The following is a 21349-nucleotide window of genomic DNA, read 5'->3' as shown; positions in this document are numbered from 1 at the left end:
TGGCTCATATATAAAGGCCAGCACGTCTGCGTCGCTGGCGTTCGTTTATGGCTGCCGCTTGCCCAACAAGTTGTCCTACTTGCCCAACAAGAAAGAAAGTTTCGACGTGTGGGCCATGTGTAAACTATCCTTAGATTTGTGGGGCATTGTGAATTCTGACCAATGAAATTTGGTCGCACGTACGTGTCAAACAAGCTCGTATTGATATTTTTACACTGCTTAGGTGGCCTATCCTTGTATCTAAAAAGTCTAAACTCCCGACCTCGCACGTCTCCCGAATCCGACGAGCCAATTGGCTGAACTTTCAACCAGAAAAGAAAAACCAGCTGAACTTTCCGACCCAAGAAAACATTAGCTGAACTTGATTTAAGTAAGATATAATGGCTGTAAATGTAATTTCGTTTGTCTGGCTTAACTTGATTAATCAATCGTAAACCAAGATATTACTTTCTTACTAACGTGTTGCCTAAGGAAATTTAACAAAAAAGTCCTAAATCTATTGTATTTATGCCAATTTAGTCATGAACTTTTTGGCAATTTGCCAATTGAATCTTTCGAGACAATTTTTTTCCGGAAATCGCTGACAGAGATGCCTATCAATTTGACCAGTCGCCCTCTTTCCCTTGAGAAAAAAAAAATTGGGCCTATCAATTTCCTCCACGCGTTCTCTTTTCTCTCGCTCCATGAATTAATATATTGTTATGAGTTAAGTAAGGCAGGCATTTGTATAATCTCCAATCTCACTTGTTTAATAAAAGGATTATCTTATACTACTATTGCACGCTAAACATGCCATTAATATAATTACACGCCAAACATATTCATTCGTGACACTACTTTCTTAGCCTATACCTAAAAAGACACTTAAATTAGAACTGATCATTGTCCAACCATCGACCGCCCGTCGTCCGTGCGGGATAGGCCCGATGAATTTCTTTTAGAATGGCTCGGTCTAAGCGAGAAATTCTTCGTACGTCGTAGTCCCGACCGAGTTTTTCTGCCAGAGGATTTAAGGTTTTTTTTTTTTTTTCGAAATGATAAAGCAAGAATGGGCAAAGGATTTTTCGGATGGGCTTGTCCCAACCCATCTAGCTGTGTGTTGCAAACTCATGGGATGTCGCCTAATCAACTATCACATCCCTTTTCGCTCCTCCTGATCCAATGGCATTGCACACCAATGACTCGAATTGTTTGAGGCCTTTCCCATCTACTCGAACCGGACGGTTCAAACGACCCGTATACCGTTCCGGTCCATTGAATTATATATTCGACGTCAAAGCGCTTCTTCTTCTTCTTTTTTCTTCAAATATTTACATACACCAGTTTAGACTCTCGAGAGCATAACACGTGATTATTACCGAAAGTAAATTAGTTACTCATATGTGTGAGACGAACCCGTGGTCACGAGATGACTCGAGCCCACCCAAAATGACGGGCCAAGAACTCCAACTTGGGGGTCGAGACACATATTTTCAATAAATTACATATATGTACACATATTTTTGAACCTAGGCGGGGAGGGTGCCACCACCGACCCCCCTTAGGTCCGCTCGTGCCCACACACACCTTCTTTAACCCCCGTCATATACAATAGATCATACTATCGTGCACATGATCCGTCTCCTTGATCGGACCCATCGACCGTCGGAATTATGCGTCTAATAAGTTTGGTCCCACTCGATGGTTATGAGATGTACAATAATTAGGTGCATAATTTTCTAATGTGCCTCTGTAGTTCTGATTTTTGTGGGTTCTTTCCTTTTTGCCTCAACTTTAGCACTTTTGGTAACAAGGCGCCGGCGTATACGTACCCTACATGAGATTAATTAGGGAAATAATTCAATAATTAAATATTATAAGGGTGTAAAGTTCCTTTTTTTAAAATTTTTTTTTTTTTATGAACATGGGATTTCACTATATGCTGTTTTTTGGACGGTGGGTGATCTCCACATCTTGTCCACTTTTTTAGAAGCCCATGGGTCCCTCTCAACCCAAAAAGCGAACCAAATGGCGAAATAAGGGGTATCGGCGGGAGCGACCCACGAAATTCTAGAATAATTCCCGATGCGCTTATGGGGCCCAATGCATCTCGGCCGTTGATTCATGTGGAATTCACGTGAGATGAGATCTAAATAATTTCGATGGTTGCAATTGACTGGACTCGTGGGCACCTAGTTGATGCGAGCATTGCTCGATTTTGGTACTAAATATGCTAAATTCAATAATTAAATATATATATGATGGTCTATGAAATTCACAAAATATGTGTACTTTTATACTTCCTAAGTCGAGGCATTATCTATCTCGCTTCGAACCCGGATACAGAGATGAGAAAATTCACGAATAACTCACTTGGAGGCCGGGGCCGGCCGGTTCGATGATCACCTAGCCGGTTCGGTTAGGGAAGGTTGCGATGTTCGCAAACTCTCTAAGTAAATCTCGAAACTTAATTACGGAGAAATTAATAAAGAAGATTTCTCTCCATGTTCAAGTAAAATTCAATTCACCCTCAGTAATTGCGAGTAAACATTTCACGTGCATCATCAGCACACAAAAGAATATTTCTATATTCAACAAAAAAAAACAGAATTTCAAAAGATAAAAAAAAAATAATATATAGAAGAAGAAGAAGAGGAGGAGGAGGAGAGAACAATTCTCCATCCGACCAGCGCTTGTCTCATTTGCAGAAGAAACGCCTCCGCTTGGCCGCGTTGGAGGCGGCCGCGTCGCCGCAGCTCCTGAAGAAGCGCTCGACCTCCCTGCGGCTTGCGACCTCGAAGAACTCGAGCCGACGATCCTCCGACACCGAGGCTCGTTTGCATGGGACGACCGCCGGCGTCGGCCTCGCCCTCGGCTTGCGGGGCGCGGCCGGGCAGGTCAGGGCCGGCGGGATCCTGTGCTCCCGCGACGTCAGGGTCCCGCACTCTTCCTCGCCAGCGGCTGGGTCGGACCTGGATTGGCTGCACCGATGATAATTAGGCTCCCCCCGCGAGTGAGGGATTAATTGACGAATCGGAAGAGGTTGCATATGAGGTGTACGATTGTGGCCCACGTGGGCATGCGGTCTTTGCAGTTAACGACGGTAATTTAGTGAAGCAAGAAGATCGAGTATTTATAAATAACGGTAATTAGCCTTGAATCGTGGGAGCACCAGTGTAAGAGCGTCATGCCAAAAGTAGGGGTGAGCAAAAGAATCGGATCGAACAGGAAATCACTCGGATCGAATTGAACCTGTCGGTTCTGGACGGTTTCCATGATTACCAATTCTTAAATTTTGGAACCGGTGAATATAGATCCGATTCTTAGTTCCATGTATGCACCACCCACTCGAAGCACCCGGATCGGATCGACTTTTTTCTTTTTAATCTTGTTATTACAAAACTATAAATCCTCCTCATTCTTCATCTTTACTTGCCCCACTCCGAAAACCCTAATTACCCCATTCCTAATTTGAAGTGAAGCTTGAGAATTTCGAGCCAAACTCTTATTAATGATTGGTATGATTGTCTAACTTCGTTGCAAACTCACACACACTTGATGAACATTATATCTTTGTTAGTGGAGATGATCATCATATTTAGTTTATCTCGAACTTGTTCTATTGATATCACTTATGTAGTAGTTTACACTATGTAATAACACTTGCGGTCTTACTAGAAATAGAAACAAAAAAGGGGAGTATACCACCAATTCCTAGACCCACCCAAAAATCAGACCAGACTGGTCGTTTCTAGTTCTCGGGTGGGTCCACGTCAACTGGGTGGTTCACGGTTCCACAAACTCGAAACCGGTTATTCTAGTCCGATTCCCTACTTCGGATTGGGAACCGACCCACCGTAGAATCGAGTACCCCTAGTTCAAAGATTTCGTTTTCGTTTTTTTTTTTTTTGCATTATTATTGTTTGAATTCCGTAGTCAAGTTTGGCATTTTATGAATTCCTAATCTTTCTCAAGATGCTCCCAAGAAGGAAAATTGTTCAAAAAGTTTCAAACTTATTATACGGCATAGTGGTGAGCATGGTTCCAGGATAGAACCTGGTACCTGAGAACCTGATCAGTGGAAACCTGTAGTTTCAGGTTTCAAAGTATGTAAGATAGGTTTCAAGTTCCAAAAATTAGGAAACCTGTTTCGACATATAGGTTCCGGGTTCTAGGTAAGTGGAATCTGAAACTTGAAACCTAAATAAGTTTTTTTTGTTTTTTCTTGGTTTATATCTTCACATGATATTGCGGTGCTTCATGACGTTAGATGATAAGTATATAACCTGGAACTATTAGTCTGAGCTTTCATTTTTGACTTGTTAATGTTTCATATTCTTCATGTATCTAAATATAAGTTGTGGTTAATAGCTCATAGCAGCAAATTGTGGTCATTAAAGGTGATGATTCACTGCAATAGTTTAATTAATAATACATGTGGAATCTGGGTAGACCCTAAAACCGACCCTCAAACTTGTGATAGGGTAGGTTCCAAGTTCCAAAAAATGAGGAACCTATTATCATGGGTGGAACCTATATAGAACATGAAACCGCTCACCCCTAGTATTGATTTACGCAATGACTTTTCATTTTAATTATATTTATTTGAACCATAATCTCAGGAAAACTAGTCTTTTGTATTCTCTTTGGTGAATGATAAGCTTGTTCAGTATTGTTGTGTTCATTTTCGTTTTGTTTAACTAAAAATGAAATTAAAAAAAAAAGAACCTGTTAGTACCTAGAACCCATGACAGGGTAGGTTCTAGGTTTTAGATTTTGATGGGTAGATTCCAAGTTCTAAAAAATGAGGAACATGTACCCGAGGGTAGGTTCCAGGTTTCATGTGGAACCTGGAACCGCTCACCCTTAACCGCATACAATTTATTCATAAACCTTTCAATTTGGCCAATTTAGTCCTAAACCTTTCGGCGATTTGCTAATTTAATCTTTCCGGCTAATTTTGATCCAAAATCGATGACATGGATGTCGGTCGTCCAACATGGCATGATTGGCGTAGACTTGAACAATTTTTTGCAATTTTTAAAAATAATTCTATATCTTTTTACATTTCTTCTTCCTTCAAGGGTCGGTAGGGGTTGCCAGCCAAAGGCAAGAGCCGCAACACCTTCCCCAACCGTGGCCGAGGCCTCGATGACCTTCACCTCTATGTGAGGTGAGGGCTGTCATGGCCCTCACCACGCACAAAGGCGAAGGTCGCAATGGCCCTCGCCGCAAACAAAGGTGAAGGCCACAATGGTCTCGCCGTGCATAGAGGCAACCCTCGCCTCACACAAAGGCGAAGGCTGCAACAACCCTTGCCGTGAATAGAGGCAAAGGTCGCAACAACCATCGCCAAGGCCTCGGCAGCCCCGCTGGCCCTTTGGGGAAGAAGAACAGTAAAAAAAAATGAAAGAAAAGAAAACTATTAGAAAATTTATAAAAAATTCAATAAAATTTAAAAAAATTACAAAAACTGTCCTTGTTCAATGCTGGCCGTGCTACGTATGATAGTTGGTGTCTATGTCATCAATTTCTTATCAAAATTGATCGGAAGGACTAAATTGGCAAATCATTAAAAAGTTTAGGATTAAATTGGCAAATTGAAAGGTTTATAACTGAATTGACCGCCATATAGTAAATGTAAAACTTCTTGGACAATTTTCCTCTCCCCAATAAGTGAAGGGATCATTCAATTGCAAATATTTACATAAAATAGTTTAAATAATCTATATCATGCATGAAATCTTTACATATCAATTAGCTCTTCGTGCTTTTCCCAAAATATCTCGACATCGCCGTACCCGACAATCAAGTAAAGTGTCTTGAAAAATGAAATATACAAAGATTACTAGAGACTGTGAGAATAGAGTTTTCTAGAACAAGAGTTTGGGAAATTTTCATATCGAGAAAATGTGAGGATAAGTTGACGTTTCTTTGTTTTTTTTTCTTGTCAATCATATCTCAACTCTTTAACTTTTGCTTTACTTGATATTAGCGTCTCCTCAATCCCTTTTTCAGCAGGGCCATGTGCCTATTGGTGACGTTTCTTTGCTTAGTTACATGTTGATTGATCACCTTCATTATTCGTCGCATTAATCAAGTATAAACTCTTATTAAATGAAAGTGGCTTGTACATTTAAACCGGCAAAGATTTGATAACTGACTTACATGTTGAAGGAAACTCATGTCCAGAACTTAATTACTTTTTTGGTCGTGGGTTCGCTAGCGGGCGAAAAGACGGAATAAACAAAACAATTTTACAGGTGATTCATGATTAATACTGAATTTAGTCAAATTAAAAGTCAAAGTGGCTACACGACCCTCCTCTTGCATTGATGAAATGACTAACATGGCTTGCGAGCGTGGTGGGTGCACGTGACGAACGTAATCAATTGTTTCCGACAGGATTATAATATGAATTGTACAGACGGATTCACTTTAGTATGAATCGAACTCATCCTAGTAAAACTTAAAGTAGCCCACCTGAGCAAGCATGACACTGGAGATAAAAGAGATGATCTCATTATAATTTTCGATACACTCGACACACGAGCGATCGACTAACCCAATTATTTCATATTTCACAAGGGCGCGACACAAAAAACCATAACAAAATTACCCTCTCACGAGTGCGCGCACTCTCCATACGTTAAACAAGATCATATACCTCGGACCGGCAGTGAACCTAATAAAAATCCGAATGGTTAATTAGCGGTCGGGGCCGCATCGTCCTTCATTTCTGCTTGGATGGCTGCAGCCTGCAGCCAACTGGTCATAGCCCTCGCCCCATGCACCCTCCATCTCTTCACTCCACTTCTCTCCCACCGCCTCTTCGATCGTCCTCAGCAGCGCATCTCTCACCACCTGGTTCCCAGATCAGTGAGTTCAGCAACAGCAATCTACGTGATGATGATGATTAATGGAGGTATAAGCACAACAACTTGCGGGATTGACCGTCAATGGTCGCCGCGTCGCCGTGGGGCTGGTGGCGCCGGCGCCGGCGGCGGTGGCCGCCATTGATCGTCAATTCCATGGCGGAGCGGGGGAACGAGGCGGGGGCGAGGCTTGTTCCCTTACGATGGAGATACGCGCATGGAGAGAGAAACAGAGAGAGACGGAGAGAGAGCGAGAGAGCGGTGAAATCGGAAGGGGGAGGTTTAGGGCGCGCATGGAATCCATTCTGGAGTAGAAATTCTGCTCCAGAATGCATTCCGGAACAAAAATGCGTTTGTTGAAAAATTTCCGGAATGCATTCTGGAGCAATTTTTGCATTCTGGAATAAAAATCCGTTTGTTAAAAATATTTGATTCCAGAATGCATTCTTGATTCCAGAATACATTTTTTATTCCAGAATGAGTTTTGGGCAAGAAAAAGAGAAGCTACTTTTTGTAGCTTCTCTCTTCCAGAATGCATTCTCCCTATTTTCTCTCTTTTTCGTGGCATTTATAACACATTTTGAGATCTCACAAATTTTTTTTTTAGAAAATGCATAAAAATTGAAAAATTCCAGAAAAAATTCATAAAAATTTCCAGAAAATAAAAAAAAGTCAGATTTCGGGAAAATAGGAAATTTGGTGAATTTTTTTCAAAAAATATAAAAAAAAATCAAAAATTTCAAAACTTCACAGAATAGCTTAGAATACCTTTGGGCACCCACTTTGAGTGAAATTTAATTTTTTTGAGGTGGCCAAAAAAATCAAAAATTTCAAAACTTCACAAAATGGCTTAGAATACCTTTGGGCACCCACTTTGAGTGAATTTTTTTTTAGGTGCCCAAAAAAATAAAAAATTTTAAAACTTCACAGAATGGCTTAAAATATCTATGACCACCCACTTTGAGTGAAATTTAAATTTTTTTAGGTGCAAAAAAAATCAACAAATCAAAATAAATTTCTGTTCCAGAAATCAATTTCTGAAGCAGAATTAGTCATGTTTTATCAAGCAGATTTCTCTTCCAAAAATCAATTTCTGGCAAGAATTCCGGAAATCAATTTCTGGCAAGAATTTGATTTCTGGAGCAGAATGGTTACCATTCGCGCCCTTAACGGAGGAGAGGTGGAGAATATTGGGGTTTTGAAATCTCTCCCAATTTATAACCCAGAAAAATTGATAAAATAAATGAAAAAAAAAATTAAATACGCACATAGATATCCTCGAATTATAAATAAATAAATAAAGGGGGTAAGAAGTCAAGGACGTGAAAACAAGGAGACCCTTCCTCCGTAGCTCCTCCCTATCGATTTGACCAAACTACCATCCCCGCATCGTTTATACATTCTAGAGACCTGTCGTATTGCAACGAAGGGGCGGGTAAATTACCAACTCATTCCTAAATTTATCGTAGGAATACTAATTCAGCTGTAATTGGGGATTTTCGCGCCGAAATTTAGCTCTGCATTGACAAAATTGAAAAAATTTATGACCGAATAGTTATGCGTACAAATAACGTTTATAGGACTGGTTGGGTAATCATCCCTACAAGGAGAAGTGGGCAAAAGACAAAAAGCAGCATAACCATTCCATACCTTATTGCTTTTAATGAAGTTATTATTGGAAATTTTTTTTAAAAAAAATCCATTTTCACATTGGGCAAATTAAAAATCATTTTGAAAAAAGAGCATTTATTGGAATTTATAAAAGAAAAAAAAATCATTTTCACGATTAAATCTTACAAGGCCATGACTTTATTATCATCAATACAAGACTTGTTAAACGGGCGTGTCGAGTCAAATTTGGATCGGATAAAAAATCCGACCTAAATTGACTTGTTTAACCAATTTTGATCAATGTCCACGCAATACAAATTAGTGACCCATACCCAACTCGACACATACCAAACTCACACCTAACCCGACCCATATCGCAAAAATACTTCCATCATATCAAATATGGATTAAGAAATGGGGTTTATAACCCAAACACCATTTTGACGGGTCTAATATGTTGAAAATATGTCTCGAGTTTGAGCCCGAAGTGAAAATCTGAATATTCCGAATTGATAATTTGCGAACATCCGAAATCAAGCAAAAAAAAAAAAGGAAATATCTGAAATTCTCTTTCCTAATGCACGTTGGAGTCTGTTCTCAAACTAGAAATATTGGACTTCGACTCGGTCAACATGTCAGAAGAAAGAAATCAACGAAAAAAATAAAGGAAAGTCGTATTGGGTTGTTTCCTTCTCCAACTAGGTGTTGACTTCTTCGACCAATTCAAATATTCGTTTCTTAGGCTGCGAATGATAACCATTCTGTTTCAGAAATCAATTTCTGGCCAGAAATTGATTTTTCTATTTCTGTTTCTGGAGGAGTTTCTAAGCTAAAAAACATGTTTGATAACGACACAAAATTTCTATTTCAGAAACAGAAATTTGTTTGATAATGGCACAAAATTTCTCCTTCTCATGTGGCCGGCGGGCGGCGGTGGGCGGCGGACAATCGCTTCATTTCTTTTAGAAATAGAATAAAAAAATTAGAAAATCTGGAAAATTCCTAAAAATCTAAAAAAAATTCAGAAAATCCATAAAATTTTCCAGAAAATAAAAAAAAGTCAGATTTCGGGAACATAGGAAATTTGTTCATTTTTTCCAAAAAAAATCAAAAAATTCAAAACTTCATAGAATGGCTTAGAATACCTGTGGCCATCCACTTTGAATGAAATTTAAATATTTTGATGTGCCCAAAAAAAATCAAAAAATAAAAAATTTCAAAACTTCACAGAATGGCTTAGAATACCTGTGGCCACCCACTTTGAGTGAAATTTAAATTTTTTTATTATTTTTTTTATTTTTTTGGCACCTAAAAAATTTAAATTTCACTTAAAATGGGTGGCCACATGTATTCTAAGTCATTCTGTGAAGTTTTGAATTTTTTGGTTTTTTTTTGGGCACCTCAAAAAATTTAAATTTTACGCAAAGTGGGTGGCCACAGGTATTCTAAACCATTCTGTGAAGTTTTGAAATTTTTGATTTTTAAATTTTTTTGGGCATCTCAAAATTTAAATTTCACTCAAAGTGGGTGGCCACAGATATTCTAAGTCATTCTGTGAAGTTTTGAAATTTTTGATTTTTGGATTTTTTTTGGGCACCTCAAAAAATTTAAATTTCACACAAAGTGGGTGGCCACATATATTCTAAGCCATTCTGTAAAGTTTTGAAATTTTTGATTTTTTTTATTTTTTTTGGCACCTCAAAAAATTTAAATTTCACTCAAAGTGATTGGCCACAAGTATTATAAGCCATTCTGTGAAGTTTTGAAATTTTTTTATTTTTTTTGGAGAAAATGAACAAATTTCCTATTTTCCCGAAATCTGACTTTTTTTTTTATTTTCTAGAAATTTTTATGAATTTTTCTGGAATTTTTCAATTTTTAAGGATTTTTTGGATTTTTTTTTTTCGGCGGCGGGAGGCGGCTGGCGGCCGATGGTGGCGGGAGGTGGCCGGTGGTCGGCAGCCGGCGGTGGTGGGAGGCAGCCGGTGGCAATAGTGAGCGACGACGGGGGTGGCCGGCTAGTAGCGAGGATGAGCGATGAGAAAAATTTATATTTCTCATTTCTGTTCCAGAAATAGAGAAGCTAAAAATTTTAGCTTCTGATTTCTCTTTCAAATCTATTTCTGGAACAAAAATTTGTTCCAGAAATAGAAATTAAAATTGTGTTACCAAACGGATTTCTGTTCCAAACCTATTTCTGGAACAGAAATAGAGAAACAGAATGGTTACCATGCGCAGCCTTATTGGCGGTGGCTTATATATATATATTCTCATGGGCCGTTTTCTCTGAGTGCCGTGGGTGCCAAATTTCCGAGTGACATCCATAGGTGCTGGGTGCTTGGCAGTGGGTTCGTGATTTTGTCCATAAAATTACATCAAGAGTTCAAGTGTTCGTAGCGATTAAATCTTGTGATAAGATTTGTGTATAATCCATTCGTGAGATTGAGATATTATTTCGTGAGAAATTGTGGGGCTAAACACTGCGTGTGTTATTGGATGTAATTGGAGCTTGGGAAACACTTATAGTGTTTGAGTGACTCGAGTGTGGTTATAATTTGATTTATAGTGAAATTCCGTGCTGCTCTCCCCGTTAACGTAGGTCACTACGACCGAACCACGTAAATCTGGTATCCGATTTATTTTCTTATTCTGTCAATTTTATTGTTCGATCGCTTGACTTCCGCAACATAATCAATACAGGACGGTAGTAGCTATCGTGCGCCCGAGGCACTTTTACATTGACGGAGTCCCGTAGAGACCTCGACCCGTGAGGCGGGGAGGGTATCGACGTAATTTGCGACCAACGTGAAAATGCGGCCGTCGATTCTGGTGGCGGTGGGGGTGGGGGGGGTGAGAGCCAATCGCAGGGGAACGAGTTGAGCAAGAACAAGCGACGGAGGAAGTTGCGTCAAACGGCACTCACCATCATCATCAATGCCGGGAGAGGCGGTTCCCCAGTCCCCCACTCAGTGAGTGGGACCGGACCGAGTCAAACTTTGGCTTTTCCCAGTCCCTTCTCCCCACCTCCCCCAGCCGTGAGCCGAGTCCCTCTTCATCTTTCAGTTGTTGCGTGATTGCAATCAAAATTAAAGATGGAGCTAGAGCCCTACTCCGTAACCATCCATACAAGGCGAGCTTAGAGTGACTTTGAAACATAGCCTATATAAGAAAGAAAGGGAAATTTCAGCGATGGTTATTGTTATTAATAATTTACGGGATAGATAGTTTAGGAATCACGTAACAGAAGAGGCGATCTTTTGTGTCCGGTGGCTCGAGGATCTGATCGCGAGTTCATTGGAAAACGAAAACGAACCAGATGGTGTTCTCTGCATAAAATTCTTGAATTCGGGGGTCCAAACGAAAAACGTCAATTTTGCCCGGGCGGGGTAGCCAGTAAAAGACCTTGAAACCTGTGGAAATTCGTTCGAAAACAGCCACGAGTGGGGACGAAACATCGTAACGAAACTCCCCCGAAGTTCAACTGGTGCACTGGCGTTTCGTTTGTCGGACGCGGCGAGAACTACAAAGCGTTTCGGATTTAAGGGTGTGCAATAATTGAGACGTGTCAGCCCTGGATTGGCTGCACCGATGATAATTGGGCTCCCCCGCGAGTGAGGGATTAATTGACGAATCGGAAGAGGTTGCATATGAGGTGTACGATTGTGGCCCACGTGGGCATGCGGTCTTTGCAGTTAACGACGGTAATTTAGTGAAGCAAGAAGATCGGGTATTTATAAATAACGGTAATTAGCCTTGAATCTTGGGAGCACAAGTGTCAGAACGTCATGCCCAAAATAGGGGTGAGCAAAACAATTAGACCGAACCGAGAATCACTCGGATCGAATTGAACCTGTCGGTTCTGGGCGGTTTCCATAGTTACCGGTTTTTAAAATTTGGAACCGGTGAATGTGGATACGATTTCTAGTTCCATATGTGCACCGCTCACTCGGAGCACCTGGACTGGATCGACTTTTTTCTTTTTAATCTTGTTATTACAAAACTATAAACCCTCCTCATTCTTCATCTTTACTCTCCCACGCCCGAAAACCCTAATTGCCCCATTCCTAATTTGAAGTGAAGCTTGAGAATTTCGAGGAAAACTCTTATTAATGATTGGTATGATTGTCTAACTTTGTTGCAAACTCACACACACTTGATGAACATTATATCTTTGTTTGTGGAGATGATCATCATATTTGGCTTATCTCGAACTTGTTCTATTGATATCACTTATTTAGTAGTTTACACTATACAAAAACACTTGCGGTCTTACTGGAAATAGAAAAAGAAAAAAAAGGGGGGGGGGGGGGGGGGGGGGGAGTATACCACCAATTCCTAGACTCACCCAGAAATCAGACCAAACTGGTCGTTCTAATTTTCGAGTGGGTCCACATCGACTGGGTGGTTCACGGTTCCACAAACTCGAAACCGGTCATTGTAGTTCGATTCCCTGCTTCAGGTTGGGAATCGACCCATCGTAGAACCAAGTACCCCTAGTTCAAAGATTTCGTTTTCGTTTTTTTTTTCCCATTATTATTGTCTGAATTCCGTTGTCAAGTATGGCATTTTATGAATTCCTAATCTTTCTCGAGATGCTCCCAAGAAGAAAAATTATTCAAAAAGTCTTAAACTTATTGTACGGCACAGGAGTGAGCATGGTTCCAAGGTATAACCTAGAATTTGAGAACCTGATCAGTGAGAACCTATAATTCCAAGTTTCAAAGTATGCAGGGTAGGTTCCAGGTTCCAAAAATTAGGGAACCTATTTCGACAAGTAGGTTCCAGGTTTTAGGTAGGGGAAACCTAGAACCTGGAACCTGAAACTTGAAGCCTAAACAAATTTTTTGTGTTTTTTCTTAGTTTATATCTTCACGTGATCTTGTGGTGTTTCATGGCGTTAGATGATTAGTGTATAATCTGGAACCACTAGTCTGAGCTTTCATTTTATGACATGTTAATATTTCATATTTTTCGTGTATCTAAATATAAGTTGTGGTTAGTAGATCATAGTATCAAATGGTGGTCATTAATGATGATGATTCACTGCAATGATTTAATTAATACATGTGGAATCTGGGCAGACCCTGAAGCCGACCCTCAAACTAGTGATAGGGTAGGTTCCGAGTTCCAAAAAATGAGGAATCTATTATTATAGGTGGAACCTATACAAAACATGGAACTGCTCACCCCTAGTATCGATTCACGCAATAATTTTTCATTTTAATTATATTTATTTGAACTATAATGTCAGGAAAACTAGTCTTTTGTATTCTCTTTGGTGAATGATAAACTTGTTCAGTATTGTTGCGTTATTTTCATTTTGTTTAATTAAAAATGAAATAAAATAAAATAAAAAGAACGTGTTAGATCCTGGAACCTACCCTAGAACCTGTGACAAGATAGGTTCTAGGTTCTAGGTTTCGACGTGTAGGTTTTAAGTTCTAAAAAATGAGGAACATGTAACCGAGGATAGGTGCCAAGTTCTATGTGAAACCTGTAAGGAACCTTGAATCGCTTATCCCTAACGGCATACAATTCATTCATAAATCTTTCAATTTGGCAAATTTAGTCCTAAACCTTTTGGCGATTTGCTAATTTAATCTTTCCGGCTAATTTTGATCCATAATCGATGACATAGATGCTGGTCGTCCAACATGGCATGATTGGCGTAGACTTGAACAATTTTTGCAATTTTTAAAAATAATTCTATATTTTTTTACATTTCTTCTTCCTTGAAGGGTCGGCAAGGGTTGCTGGCCAAAGGCAAGAGCCGCAACGCCCTCCCAAATCGTGGGCGAGGGCTCGACGACCTTCGCCTCTATGTGAGGCGAGGGCTATCACGGCCCTCACCACACACAAAGGCGAAGGTCGCAATGACCCTCGCCGCACACAAAGGTGAAGGCCACAACGGTCTCTTCATGCACAAAGGCAACCCTCACCTCACACAAAGGCAAAGGCTGCAACGACCCTCGTCACGCATAGAGGCAAAGGTTGCGACAACCATCGCCAAGGCCTCAGCAGCCCCACCAGCCCTTTGGTGAAGAAGAACAGTAAAAAAAATTAAAGAAAAGAAAACTATTAGAAAATTTATAAAAATTCAGTAAATTTGTAAAAACTGTCCATGTTCAATGTTGGTCGTGCCACATATGATATTCAGTGTCTACGTCATCAATTTCTTATCAAAATTGATCGCAAGGACTAAATTGGCAAATCATTAAAAAATTTAGGATTAAATTGGTAAATTAAAATATTTATAACTGAATTGACCGCCATGCAATAAGTTTAAGACTTCTCGGACAATTTTCCTCTCCCCAATAAGTGAAGGGATCATTCAATTGCAAATATTTACATAAAATAGTTTAAATAATCTATATCATGCCTGAAATCTTTTCATATCAATTAGCTCTTTGTGCTTTCCCCAAAATATCTCGACATCGCCGTACCGACAACCAAGTAAAGTGTCTTGAAAAATGAAATATTCAAAGATTACGAGAGACTATGAGAATAGAGTTTTCTAGGGCAAGAGTTTGGGAAATTTTCATGTCTAGAAAAGGTGAGGATAGATTGACGTTTCTTTGTTTTTTTTTTTTGTTTATTATATCTTTAACCCAACTCTTTGACTTTTGCTTTACCTCGATACTAGCGTCCTCCACAATCTTTTTACCAGCAGGACCGCATGCCTATTGTCGACGTTTCTTTGTTTAGTTACATGTTGATTGATCACCTTCATTATTCGTCGCATTAATCAAGTATAAACTCTTATTAAATGAAAGTGGCTTGTACATTTAAACCGGCAAAGATTTGATAACTGACTTACATGTCGAAGGAAACTCATGTCCAGAACTTAATTACTTTTTTGGTCGAGGGTTCGCTAGCGGGCGAAGAGACGGAATAAACAAAATAATTTTACAGGTGATTCATGATACCCATCCATGGGTAGCTCAGTTGGTTAGGGCGTACTTGGGATTGTGTGGTTAGGCGCACTGGTCCCAAATTCGATTCCCCAGCTGAGCACTTGTGATTTAAGTGGGGGGCCATGGCGGTGTGTTGCTGTGCTAGTTTCTCCCGAGGAATAGTCGAGGTGCGCGCAAGCTGGCCCGGACACCTCGGTTACCCAAAAAAAAAATACTGAATTTAATCAAATTAAAAGTCAAAGTGGCTACACGACCCCTCCTCTTTGCATTGATGAAATGACTAGCATGGCTTGCGAGCGTGGTGGGTGCACGCGACGAACGTAATCAATTGTTTCCGGCAGGATTATAATATGAATTGGACAGACGGATTCACTTTGATATGAATCGAACTCATCCTAGCAAAACTTAAAGCAGTCCACCCGAGCAAGCATAACACTGGAGATTAGAGAGATGATCTCACTATAATTCTCGACACACGGGCGACTAACCCAATTATTTCATATGTCACAAGGGCGCGATACAAAAAACCATAACAAAATTACCCTATCACAAGCACGCACACTCTCCATACATTAAACAAGATCATATACCTCGGACCGGCAGTAAACCTAAAAAAAATCCGAATGCTTAATTAGCGGTCGGGGCCGCATCGTCCTTCATTTCTGCTTGGATGGCTGCAGCCAACTGGTCATAGCCTTCGCCCCATGCACCCTCCATCTCTTCACTCCACTTCTCTCCCACCGCCTCTTCGATCGTCCTCAGCAGCGCATCTCTCACCACCTGGTTCACAGATCAGTGAGTTCAGCAACGGCAATCTACGTGATGATGATGATTAATGGAGGTATAAGCACAACAACATGCAAATTTAATCTGAGAAAGAGGAGCCGAGGCATCTGTTACGGACATCGAAGTCGCGACCGGTGACTCCAATCCTGAGATGAACGGAGCCCAAGTGCTTCATAGCCGAACCCGCGATCGCAATCGCGCCGCACTCACGGAGTTGGACGACCGATTCGCACGTCTGTTTAAGCACGACAAGACAGTATAAGCGAAATCACCGAGGAAAGGGAAGAACGGATGGAGGCAGGGAGAGATTAATTAGCGAAAGCCGAAAACAAGGGTTTGTAGATAATTATGTCATACGCATGATGTGTTTGAGAGAGACTCACCAACTTGAAGACCTTCATGGCATGAGCTTGGAGGTTGGGGTTGTTCTGGGGGATCTCGTCCGAATCTCTGAGGAAGGAGAACATGTTCTTGGCTTGCGGGGCGACCTCCATTATCCTTTTACACACATCATTTTCGTGCATCAACAGACGAACCATTTCACTAGAATACTGAAATATTAAATCACTCTTTCATCTAACAGTTTCAGCTTTCAAAATAATTAGTTACAATCCCACAAAATCCGACACATTTAAACTTAGCGAACGTATACACACAAACACAATCATACATAGCAAGAAATCGATAGCGCTCTCACTCTCTCTCTCTCTCTCTCTCCATCTCTGAACTCACCGCAAGAACAAGCGAATGCTGTACTCAGGAACGTTTTGCTTCAGTATCTCCCATGACTCCTTCACCAGCACCTCTTGCTTCTCTGTTATTGCCATCTCTCTCTCTCTCTCTCTCTCTCTGTGCGCGAGTGCAATTGCGAGTGAAGTGGCTCACATATAAAGGCCAGCACGTCTGCGTCGCTGGCGTTCGTTTATGGCTGCGATGACGAGTTGTACACTTGCCCAACAAGAAAGAAAGTCTCGACGTGGGGGCCATGTGTAAACTATTCTTAAATTTGTGGGGCATTGTGAATTCTGACCAATGAAATTTGGTCGCACGTACGTGTCAAACAAGCCCGTACAGATATTTTTACACTTGCTTAGGTGGCCTATCCTTGTATCTAAAAAGTCTAAACTCCCAAGCTCGTACGTCTCCCGAGTCCGACGAGCCAATTGGCTGAACTTTCAACCGGAAAAGAAAAACCAGCTGAACTTTCCGACCCAAAAAAACATTAGCTGAACTTGATTCAAGTAAGATATAATCGCTGTAAATGTAATTTTGTTTGTCTGGCTTAACTTGATTAATCAATCGTAAACCAAGATATTACTTTCTTAATATCGTGTTGTCTTACCAAAAAAGTCCTAAATCTATTACATTTGTGCCAATTTAGTCATAAACCTTTTGGCAATTTGCCAATCGAATCTTTCAAGATAATTTTTTCCCGGAAATCGCTGGCAGAGACGCCTATCAATTTGACCAGTCGCCCTCTTTCCCTTGAGGAAAAAAAAAAAATTGGGCCTATCAATTTCCTCCACATGTTTTCTTTTCTCTCGCTCCGTGAATTAATATATTGTTATGAGTTATGTAAGGCAGGCATTTGTATAATCTCCAATCTCACTTGTTTAATAAAAGGATTATCTTATACTACTAGTGCACGCTAAACATGCCACTAATATAATTACACGCTAAACATATTTATTCGTGACACTACTTTCTTATCCTATACCTAAAAAGACACTTAAATTAAAAGTGATCATTGTCCAACCATCGATCGCCCGTCATCCGTGCGGGATAGGCCCGATGAATTTCTTTTAGAATGGCTCGGTCTAAGCGAGAAATTCTTCGTACGTCGTAGTCCCGACCGAGTTTTTCTGCCAGAGGATTTAAGGTTTTTTTTTTTTTTGAAATGATAAAGCAAGAATGGGCAAAGGATTTTTCGGATGGGCTTGTCCCAACCCATCTAGCTGTGTGTTGCAAACTCATGGGATGTCGCCTAATCAACTATCACATCCCTTTTCGCTACTCCTGATCCAATGGCATCGCACACGAATGACTCGAATTGTTTGAGGCCTTTCCCATCTACTCGAACCGGGCGGTTCAAACGACCCGTATACCGCTCCAATCCATTGAATTATTTATTCGACGTCAAAGCGCTTCTTCTTCTTCTTTTTTCTTTCAAATATTTACATACACCAGTTTAGACTCTCGAGAGCATAACACGTGATTATTACCGAAAGTAAATTAGTTACTCATATGTGTGAGACGAACCCGTTGTCACGAGATGACTCGAGCCCACCCAAAATGACGGGCCGAGAACTCCAACTTGGGGGTCGAGACACATATTTTCAATAAATTACATATATGTACACATATTTTTGAACCTAGGCGGGGAGGGTGCCACCACCGACCCCCCTTAGGTCCGCTCGTGCCCACACACACCTTCTTTAACACCCGTCATATACAATAGATCATACTATCGTGCACATGATCCGTCTCCTTGATCGGACCCATCGACCGTCGGAATTGTGCGTCTAATAAGTTTTTGGTCCCACTCGATGGTTATGAGATGTACAATAATTAGGTGCATAATTTTCTAATGTGCCTCTGTAGTTCTGGTTTTTGTGGGTTCTTTCCTTTTTGCCTCAACTTTAGCACTTTCGGTAACAAGGCACCGGCGTATACGTACCCTACATGAGATTAATTAGGGAAATAATTCAATAATTAAATATTATAAGGGTGTAAAGTTCCTTTTTTTTAAAATTTTTTTTTTTTATGAACATGGGATTTCACTATATGCTGTTTTTTGGACGGTGGGTGATCTCCACATCTTGTCCACCTTTTTAGAAGCCCATGGGTCCCTCTCAACCCAAAAAGCGAACCAAATGGCGAAATAAGGGGTATCGGCGGGAGCGACCCACGAAATTCTAGAATAATTCCCGATGCGCTTATGGGGCCCAATGCATCTCGGCCGTTGATTCATGTGGAATTCACGTGAGATGAGATCTAAATGATTTCGATGGTTGCAATTGACTGGACTCGTGGGCACCTAGTTGATGCGAGCATTGCTCGATTTTGGTACTAAAGATGCTAAATTCAATAATTAAATATATATATATGATGGTCTATGAAATTCACAAAATATGTGTACTTTTATACTTCCTAAGTCGAGGCATTATCTATCTCGCTTCGAACCCGGATACGAAGATGAGAAAATTCACGAATAACTCACCTGGAGGCCGGGCCGGCCGGTCCGATGATCACCTAGCCGGTTCGGTTAGGGAAGGTTGCGATGTTCGTAAACTCTTTAAGTAAATCTCGAAACTTAATTACGGAGAAACTAATAAAGAAGATTTCTCTCCATGTTCAAGTAAAATTCAATTCACCCTCAGTAATTGCGAGTAAACATTTCACGTGCATCATCAGCACACAAAAGAATATTTCTATATTCAACAAAAAAAAAACGGAATTTCAAAAGATAAAAAAATAATAATATATAGAAGAAGAAGAAGAAGAAGAGGAGGAGGAGAGAACAATTCTCCATCCGACCAGCGCTCGTCTCATTTGCAGAAGAAACGCCTCCGCTTGGCCGCGTTGGCGGCGGCGGCGTCCCCGCAGCTCCTGAAGAAGCGCTCGACCTCCCCGCGGCTCGTGACCTCGAAGAACTCGAGCCGACGATCCTCCGACAGCGAGGCTCGTTTGCATGGGACGACCGCCGGCGTCGGCCTCGCCCTCGGCTTGCGGGGCGCGGCCGGGCAGGTCAGGGCCGGCGGGATCCTGTGCTTCCGGGACGTCGGGGTCCCGCACTCTTCCTCGCCAGCGGCCGGGTCGTCGGCCTCGGCGGCTCCGACTCGGGCCTCGAGGGGCGGCGGCAACATGGGGAGCACCGGAGCCAGGGGGGAGCCGAATTCCGATGCCGGATCCAGATGGGTCGCCATTTCTGGGGGATCGAATTCAGCGAAGAAGACGAGAGGGATATTGGGCTGAAGGGAGGAGAGCATCGGGGGAGGTTGCACCTGCGTGTTTATATATAGGAAACGAATTTCGAAGCCGTACGAATGAAGGTTTAGAGAGAGAGAGAGAGAGAGAGAGAGGGAGGTGGTTTGGTTTGTCGGTCACTTTATTCCTTCGTGCATCTTCTTTGGAAGATGGCCCAGCTAATAATAATGATAGTGATAATAATAATAATAATCGGGATTAATTAGGGATGCGCGAGAGAAGATGTGGAATTTGCGGGAACCGGCAAAGCCGGTGCGATCTGATCGGTTTCGAGGTGGGTGTTTAAGATCACGGATTAGGTTTCGGGCTTTGAAATTTCGAAGTCGATGAGTATGAGGTAGGTTCTAAAGTCGTGTCAATCCCTAAATCTTGTATCTTGTGCACGAGTTAGCTCATGGGAAAGGCACGCGGGTTACCTTGTGAAGTACTTAAATTAGTGGATATGCATCGCCCTTTTACTTTTTCCTTACAAGTTTTTCATGTCTAAATAGGGACAATTGATCGATTAGTCCGAAATTTATTGTGCGGATACCAATTTAACCCCATAAATTTTTTTTAAATTTTGTCGATTCAGTCCTAACTCCTGATGTCAAATCCAATGCATGTAGTTCTTTCGGCGAATTTTAAGGCCGGTAGAACCGACAAATTCTCAGTTCTTACGTGGTTCAGAGATCTTATATGGCGCGTTACGGGTTCTAAAAGTTCAAAATCGATGTCCACAGGGTAGGTCCCCAGGACCCTCGAACACCCTACCGACCATCGAACACGCACGTTTTCGCTGCAGATCAATTTATCCGAAATCTCCCTCGTTCTGTCTAGAGGTTATTGGAGTGTGCATTCGAAGAAGTAAAGGGTTACTTATGCAAATTATTTCAGTTAACTCTCGAAAATGAACATATAAGTTATTACACATGGGTTAGTATAATGACAAGTTCCTCCTTAAGGTGGTTTGCATAGGATTCCATGGAGGAAACTTTTAATACAAAAGATGTGTCGCATCACGACCGCACAACAAAGGGGGGATGGACGTTGGTTTCGCCGGTTATTTATGTAGTTGTTTTTCCCACGTGAAGTGTCCGGGCTTGCTCCTCATGAGATGCATGCAGAATTAACTATTCTTTCTTCGAATTCTAAATACGTATGACGAGGTAGTATTCACGGTGATCATCGATTCCTTTGCACGACACGGGTATTCGG

At 41.1% G+C, this 21349-nt stretch overlaps 2 protein-coding genes across 2 annotated transcripts; both read right to left on the bottom strand.

Moving 5' to 3' along the window:
• Positions 1-15835: 15835 nt before the first annotated feature.
• Positions 15836-17015, bottom strand: LOC115668337 (non-symbiotic hemoglobin 2-like). The gene is made up of 4 exons (XM_056308274.1): positions 16898-17015; positions 16549-16663; positions 16284-16400; positions 15836-16159 (listed from the first exon to the last, which is right to left on the bottom strand). Exons 1-4 carry the CDS (start codon positions 16990-16992, stop codon positions 16007-16009), a joined length of 480 nt encoding a protein of 159 aa, XP_056164249.1. The 5' UTR covers positions 16993-17015; the 3' UTR covers positions 15836-16006.
• Positions 17016-19713: 2698 nt separating this feature from the next.
• LOC115673289 (cyclin-dependent protein kinase inhibitor SIM) lies at positions 19714-20091 on the bottom strand. The gene has a single exon (XM_030595410.2). The coding sequence runs from the start codon at positions 20089-20091 to the stop codon at positions 19714-19716; it is 378 nt and encodes a 125-aa protein (XP_030451270.1).
• Positions 20092-21349: the final 1258 nt, after the last annotated feature.

The sequence above is a fragment of the Syzygium oleosum genome, unplaced genomic scaffold (assembly GCF_021117445.2).
Source record: "Syzygium oleosum isolate NSW1041296 unplaced genomic scaffold, Sole_v2.1 Sole_v2.02, whole genome shotgun sequence".
NCBI lineage: Eukaryota > Viridiplantae > Streptophyta > Magnoliopsida > Myrtales > Myrtaceae > Syzygium > Syzygium oleosum.
Note: the sequence above shows the minus strand (reverse complement) of the source record. Positions and strands in the feature narration are given on the sequence as shown.